General features: G+C 37.7%; 1 protein-coding gene across 1 annotated transcript in view; it reads left to right on the forward strand.

Annotated features, from left to right (window-relative positions):
- Positions 1 to 381: 381 nt before the first annotated feature.
- LOC107698239 (TNF receptor-associated factor 5-like) overlaps positions 382 to 8146 on the forward strand; it is a 10672-nt gene continuing 2907 nt past the window's right edge. The window contains exons 1-9 of the mRNA XM_016499211.1: positions 382 to 608; positions 746 to 803; positions 906 to 1007; positions 1099 to 1263; positions 1330 to 1407; positions 2186 to 2260; positions 2410 to 2502; positions 2673 to 2792; positions 6131 to 6299. Of these exons, the coding sequence (XP_016354697.1) occupies positions 397 to 608; positions 746 to 803; positions 906 to 1007; positions 1099 to 1263; positions 1330 to 1407; positions 2186 to 2260; positions 2410 to 2502; positions 2673 to 2792; positions 6131 to 6299 (1072 nt within the window). The 5' untranslated portion in view covers positions 382 to 396. The remainder of the gene's footprint in view (positions 609 to 745; positions 804 to 905; positions 1008 to 1098; positions 1264 to 1329; positions 1408 to 2185; positions 2261 to 2409; positions 2503 to 2672; positions 2793 to 6130; positions 6300 to 8146) is intronic.

Below are 8146 nucleotides of genomic sequence, written 5' to 3' on the forward strand. Positions count from 1 at the left end.
CAATAATATGCAAGTGCTATATTAGTATATTATTATAGTGTTATATTTCAATTTCACAAAGAAATGTGCAGCATTTTGTCCAAGCAATAATAAAAGGACACATTTAATTTATAATTTGTCTTAAATCTCATTTTGTAAAAAATAAAATAAAATCGTGAATCGAATCGTGAGTTGAGTGAATCGTTACATCCCTAGTACCAGGTTATCTCTATCCTAACTTGTAATAGCCAGAAAAATGTGAAATTGTGAATGCAAGTATTAAAATATATTGAACTTGGAGCACAAGAATGATATAAATGCTTAATTGAACCCTTATTGCTTCTTTGTAATATTTGTTCCAGGTGTTATTGGAGGATTTTAAAATGTTTTCTCATGTCAGTTTCTGTGTCAGACTTCATGGCCGCAGAGGAGAACGAGTGCGTGTCCCGGCAGGACTCTGAGCTCATGAGGTCATGGGAGCTGGAAGCCATTCTGACCAATCGCATGCTGCGCTTCGTGTTGCGCTTAGAGCAGCAGTTCGTTTGCCCGTCCTGCGGCGGGATCGTCCTGAACCCTCACCAGACGGGCTGCGGGCACATCTTCTGCGCTCGGTGTGTGAGGGCATACATGTAAGAGCTAGTCATTGCTTAAATAAATTATACAATTTGTTTTATATCAGCAAAGATAAACAATTTTCTGCTGAAAGTGCATTGCATGCAAATGCATCTAAAATGACTTGGCAATGTGTAAACCTTCCTCTTTTCAGTGAAAATGGAGGAAGTTCGAAATGTCCTTTAGACAGCATCCCTATAAAATCAGAAGAGGTGAGAATATTAACATTTTAAATGCATATTTATGTGCACTTATCGGAAGTGTAGCTTTATTTGCCATTATATTCTACTGAATAGCAATTCCAATGCTTGCAGATTTTTCAAGACAACTGCTGTAAAAGAGAACTGCTAAACTTAGAGGTCTACTGTACCAACGCACCAGACTGCGCACAGAGGATTACTTTATGCAACCTTCAGGTAAAGGGCGAAACATGTCATTGATGATTAAAAAAGCATCTGTTTCCATCATTCAGAGCTGAGTATTCACAGTACGACCTCTCTTTCTCAGGGTCATCTGAAGGCTTGCCAGTATGAGCGGCTTAGATGTTCCAACTCCGGGTGCAACGACACCGTGTTACGCAAAAACCTGCTGGACCATCAGAGGAAGGTCTGCTCCTTCCGGCTGGAGTCCTGCCACCACTGCAGACAGCCGTTCCTCGCATCTCACCTGCAGGTCAGAGCGCTTCCCCTAGTCATCTGAGCTGTGTTTGTTCCTAATCTTGCCTCTACACTACGACAGGCCCATCAGAAGACCTCATGCCCTGAAATCCAAGACCCATGTCCCAACAAGTGTCCTCAGATGATCAGAAGACACAAGGTCTGGCACAGTCAGATACTTCACTCCACTTTAAGAAAGTTCTGTTCTAATGAACATTGTCCTGCTTCTTCAGATTAATATGGAGCACCTAAGGAGACACAATGATGGAAAAAATATGCCACAGCAAATAATATTTTAATGCGTTTAAGTATCACGTTCGGTTCCCCTATGAAACTTTGCATTCTCTTGCAAAAGCAAAATATAGGCCTAATTTATGTTCCCACCTCATATTATTTCCATTACAAAAGTTTTGTGAGCAAACCCAACATTTCTCGGGGAAACGCAAAGAGAGACGAGAACTCAAAGCATTGAAATATTTTTCCTCCCATCTGATTTTTAATCATCACAATGTCCCTTTTTACAGGTAAAGCACAACAGTTTTGAGAGAGAACGCAAAGCTGTGCAAGCGAATGGGAAATTTTAAAGTTTAAAAGCTATGGGAAACCCTACCTGCTGATGGAAAAGTTATATTTCAATGCGTTTGCTTGCAAAACAATTGCATTCCTCCAAGAAACTTGCAGAAGCACTAAAATCTAGTTTCTCCTCCCACCTCATATTATGTCCATCACCAGTTTTGCATTGTCAAAGTTTGGAAAGAACGTGAAAGATTTCTGAGCTAATTAACAGTTCACGGGGTAAGGCAAAAGTTTTGCGAGCATTAAAAGATAAATTTTTCTCCCATCTCATATTTTTCCATCAACATGGCTCCTTAAACCGCTCCATGAACAGCTACAGATATTTTAATTTGCTCATGGCTGCTTGTTGATCCTCATTGCAGCTGCAAGCTCATGCTGACGAGTGTCTTGAAGTGGAGACTGACTGCATTTATAAAAACTATGGCTGCACATTCAGAGTAAGAAAACAGTATAATTTAACACAGAACCAAGTGAAAGTGTCTTTTGTATCGCTGTTTAACGAGCTGCCGTTCAGTGAATGTTTCCGTTTGCCTGGAGCTGTAATGCACTTGCAGATCTCAGCCTTTGAACTCTGTCTTTCCTCCAGGATAAAAGAGGGAAAGTGCAAGTTCATGAAAACACAGAGTTCAGTTCCCATGTTCGGCTGGTTCTGGAAAGTAACACCAAACTTGTGACACAGGTATGAAACTGGCTCTTTGTAAAATACGAAAATAAATCATGGAGAAATTCTGGCTCATAAAACACTATTTCCAAAAGTACATAAAATTATAACAAAAGGGATTGCTGTGTTCTCGGATGCTGAATAGATTTGCCTAAATAAAAATGCTCTATGTAACACACAAATGGTAGGTGGAGCAGCTGCAGCAGGATATGTTAGTCCAGCAGGGGGCGCTGAAGGACAAAAGTTTTGTGGTCAGCAATCTGGACCGGGACATCACCTTGTGTGACAGCACACTTACTACCTTACAGGTAAGGAAACACTTTGTCAGACTAGTCAGTATAAAAACACAGCTAATTGCCCTGTAATTTTAGAAACAATGTCTTTTTCATAAACCCTCATAATACCAAGTTAAAGGAACCGTTGACTTGTTTTTGAACATATAGCAACAATAATTTTCACTAAAGTGTAAATATAATTGATATATCATATAATCACCAATCAGTGTACATTCATTCATTATTGCCAGTATTTATGTGGTCGTAGTGGCGCCGTGATTAAAAGTTTTAATAGCTTGACTAGCTCGAATATTTAAATTCACCTACTGTACAAAGCTGTGTAGAAAGCTGTTTTGGTGTATGTGTCATTAGCTCTGTTTCCATCCAAAGTTGCGCATTTAACTTTTACGAAAAAATTGAATATCACATATATCACTGATTCCATCCAGTGTTGGGTAAGTTACTTTCAAAAAGTAATTAGTTACTGTTACTAATTACATCATCAATATTGTATTTAAATTTCTTTACTAATTACTCTGTCTGAAAAATAATTTAATTACTCAATAAGTAATTTAATTATTCAAATCGCTAATTAGGCTAAATCTTAAAATCCCTATAAACCTCTTAAAGCATAGACAGTAGAAATTAAACTCTTTATTCTTTCAATTTGACTCAAACATAGAATAGTTTAGCCTTTTAGCTTTAAAACAACTGTAATACTTTATAAAAAATTTAACCTTCTTTGGTTAACAAATAGAAATACTCTGCAAAATATCTGAATAACAAAAAAGCTTAAAGGGGTCATATGATGCTGCTAAAAAACATTATTTGGTGTATTTGGTGTAATGAAATGTGTTTATGCGGTTTAAGGTTCAAAAAACACATAAACAATACATTTATCATATGTTTGTATATGTATATGTTTGGCAAGATGTTCAGGAAAAGCCCAACTAGTAAAATCTGTACAGGTTTATGTAAAAATAACATGTTAACTAATGTAGGTAAGAATAAATTGCAGAAATGATCTCCTTCGCTGAGTAAAGCCGCGTCAGATCGCGCTGTTCTTCTGAGGTAAATTCCGGCTTATTCAACATAGTCTGCATTTCCATCGCGGTCTAAAGTACCGAGAAGAATAGGCAAATAGTCTGGTGACGTAGGTCTGCGCACGTTTCAATACCAAGTACGCAAATTTCGGACTTGCATCCGCGGTAGTTCGGACTTCGCGAGTTAGACTCAGGAGTGTGAGCTCGCGCGGACGGGACGACGCAAGTCCGGTAATTCTGCAAACAGCAGCCTACTTGATAACATCAGTCAGCTCACCTTGGCTACTGCCATTTTCCTCACTGTATTTACAATAAGACGAAATATATCAAACACCACTGCCCCTTTTCATTTTCATTTAAACATAATAATAGCTGCAGAAATGTTCAGGGAACGTACATGGCCTACATTACAATGAAACGAAATATTATATCAAACATTGCCTGTTTTCATTTGAATTTTAACATATTAATAGATTAATAGAATAAAGACCAAAGATCACCTGTTAAGATTTACCCAAAACGAATTATATCTTATGTTTATCCACTACAGAGACATCAGAGCCAGCGGCACATGTCAGAAGGACTAGCCGAGTTAAGGCTGCTCTCGTCGGGAAACATGAGCACTGAGCGCCGGCTGATCGCGTGGAGCTCCCGTCTCCGAAATCAGCGACGCACATTTTTAAATAGGCGCTGTTTTTATAAATAAACCGCAGATTTGAGTTTTAAACAACTACATTCTCGCCTGAAATACTTTTAAAACTACATTTCATGACACAATAACAGTAATATTTAAAAAAAGATATGCAAATGGTGGTTGAAATACAATGCTGCGTGAACTCAACCAATCAGCATGTTCAGCGCTCAAGTCCCGCCCCCGAAAGTTTCAGACCTTTGAAAAAGTACTACCTTGCGAGCAGGGACTTTCTGAGGGGCAATGTTTTTACCTGGAACTTTATTTAGATCCTGGTTCCTGCGGTGGAAACACACCGAGTACCGGCCCGAAGTCCCTAGTTCCTGGGGAAAGTTCCTGCGGTGAAAACGCGGCTATAGCAGGTCTTCTTTCAAAAACAATGAAAATTAGATGAATCTTGATTTTTTTTTAAATCTATTTTTTGTATCTAGGTGAGGGCGTTTGCGAGCAGGTGACTGCATATAATGAGCTCAGATACGGGAAAGACTGTACCTCGCTTTAGTTTCATACGGATTACATAATCAGATAATATTCGTTTTCGATTTGAATTCGTTAATTTAAAAGTAGACACTTCAAGCTTTCTATAGACATATTTCTCATGTCTCTGTGTCAAGTATTCGCTGAGTTTGTGATGCGCAGAAAGTTGCTCACGGAGACCTAGACGGCAGAAAGCGCACCCTGTTTGTTTTGTTTATTTTACAAAAGCACAGTGTTTTGTTGTTATTGTCAGTGTACACAAATAAAAGTAGGCCCTTTTTTAGATTCGATTGATTTTAGTCTTATCTGAATATTTAAGGTTTCTCTGTGAATCAGGAAAAACTGAAAGTGAACACACTGGCGCGCAGAGGGTTAAAGACGCTGCATTCAATTTTATCTTTAGACTGTAAATTTAGATTATATTTTATATTGATTTTATATAATATTGATTTTAGAACTGTTGAAATTATTTACAGTATGTAACGCAAGTACTTTATAAGTAACTAATTAAATTACCTAAAAATGAACAGTAATCCCTTACTTTACTTTTTCAGTGGATAAATAATTTAATTACAGTAACGCGTTGCACCCAACACTGATTCCATCTCACGTGTTCAGTTTCCTGAGGAAACCGGCGCAAATGATCAGTAATAGAAATGGAAGTTGCTGCAACCGAGGAAGCCATTGAACTTCTTTTTTCCTATATAATAAATTACTTGCGAAACAAATGCTGTTGCGTTCGAATGCCTGATATTTGGGGAAACAATCGTGTGAGACAGTTCTGCCAGGTAATCATACCAAATCATTTTGATGACAGACTGGCTCAGGCACAATTTGTGCCTGTTTTTGACTAAAACACAATTTAAGATGATGTGCAAAGAGATCTGTCCACTAGTTAGTCCAGTTATCCAATCATATGATCTGTTCAGGCAGTGTCACATGAGGTTTTTGTTGCACATTGAGGAATTTACTCTGTAAATGTGTTTCTATAATAGTTTGTGTGCTTGACTTCTTATTGGATACAAAATTATCTGCCTCAATTGTGCGCAAATGGTTTTATTCACATTTTTATATATTTATTTGCCAAATGCATGGATGGGCACATAGTTCTTGTTAGGTAACTGTCAGATTTTGCTGTATGCTCTGTGTTTGTGTGGCAGAGGTCTGTGGAGGAGCAGCGAGTGCGGATCTGCAGCGTTCAGCGTGAACTGAGGGATCTGCGGGGCGTTCTGGGCTCTGAACTGAGCGAAGAGCTCCCGAGCCTTCGGGCATCGCTGGACTCCCTCAGACAGCAGGTGGCCGTCACTGAAAGCCTCAGGGAACACCTCGGTAAGTCAAGTTTGATTGGACACATGAATGCTGACATAGTTTACTTAAAGTGATCTACTGGACAAGATGGGTGAAACTCAAAACTCATTCTTCTACACATGAGAATGCAAATGTGTTTGGTTACGCAAGCTTAGTTTTAGATACTGGTGAGGTACAGGATGCATGACCTTCACTGCGGCACATGGAGGTCCCTGGTTCGAGTCATGGCTGAGCGGAGAAGCCTTACTGTGTGGAGTTTGCATGTTCTCCAGTGTGTTTCCTCTAGGGGTGTGCACAAATAGTCAAATATTCTAATATTTGATCTGTAATTATTATTCGAAAATAGGCCTGGGCGATAAAACGGTATTGATAATTATCGATGATACACCATCATCGATAACGATAGAAACATTTTTTTATTCCATTCCACTGCGTCTCATATGCTTTGGCTATTTGTATTAAGCTATGCATAAATATATGATGCTGTTTTGTTCATATTGTTTATGCAATTTACGAAATCATATTTGATTTATAAATATTAGTTTAGACGGTATGCACTTTTATAGACAGCCGTTATTTCATTACATTGAATAAACAGTTTAATGAGGTGCATTATTTTGCTCATTGCGCCCTCCTGTGGCCTCAGGAGACAAGACAAATGTTTCCTTTACACTTGTTTAATCTGCATCTAAAATAAAAGAAAGGAGATATTTGTTTCAATTGTATTTTGTGTTTGACTGTTAAAACTAAAATAATTTGGTGTTTGTCTTAATTAATTTGGTCAATTAAAAATACAGTGGTTAAATTTAAAACTTTTTTATACTGCTCTTTGTTTAAGAAAGACTATAAAAAATGCTCAATAATTATCGATACCGAATGATATGAAACATTAAATTGTATTATATCACCCAGCCCTATTCGAAAAATGAAAACACTATTAGAATTTTACGACGTGTTGCTTTGCTGGCCATAAATGCAGGGAATCCATGATAAATCCTGAGCACTCAAACTAAAAGTCAGTTATAACTAAATGCAGTGGGTGGCGCTGTGGAGTGTGTTAACAAGTTGATATGTCGTCGTCTGCCTCGCGAAGTTTAGAATTACTTTGATCTAAAGTATCAGTGAAACTGAGTTCTCATAATATGACCACCAGAATGAGAATCAGATGAAATCCAGACAGCATTGACTAAGGAAAGATAGCTGTTCATTCATTCTGCAGGTCAGCGCAGCTCTGAGCCGAGAAGAAAACAGAAAACACAAAGCGCTGTAAGAAACTGCTCAGCACACCGTTAGCTTTGTGTCTCTGGACCGTCGGTGACGGCTCGTTGTAGAACATTGTTGTGTATAATGCCTAATCATAAGCTTGTTCAGAAATGGTGACAAAAACTTGACTATTAAAAAATAGCGTCTTTCTCGTTAAACGTCATTTCTGCCTTGACAACTCTCGGAGAGTTTAGCATAGGGCTGGACAATAATTCAATATCAATATGTATCGCGATATTATTTTTTTCAATAACGGTGATATGATTTTTAAACACATTTCCGATATTTCGATATACATTACCAGTTTCCCATAGGCCTACATTTATTTATTTGTGCTGTTTGACTTTGTTGAATAAACATGAGCACGGCACGTTTCAAAATCATAACACGGCGCGGGTGTTTTATATGAATGTATCTCTGAAGGGAACCGACTGTCTTCAATCTGTTAAATCTAATAAACTTTAATTACTAAAACTATAACTAAAACTGAAACTACACTATATAAAAACTAAATAGAAATGTGTTCCCAAAATAAAAACTAAACTAAAACTAACAAAATTATTAATGAAACTAATAAAAACGAAACTAAATTTTATTGCAAATTT

This window comes from Sinocyclocheilus anshuiensis, unplaced genomic scaffold, assembly GCF_001515605.1.
Source record: "Sinocyclocheilus anshuiensis isolate Anshui unplaced genomic scaffold, SAMN03320099.WGS_v1.1 scaffold4327, whole genome shotgun sequence".
Taxonomy (NCBI): domain Eukaryota; kingdom Metazoa; phylum Chordata; class Actinopteri; order Cypriniformes; family Cyprinidae; genus Sinocyclocheilus; species Sinocyclocheilus anshuiensis.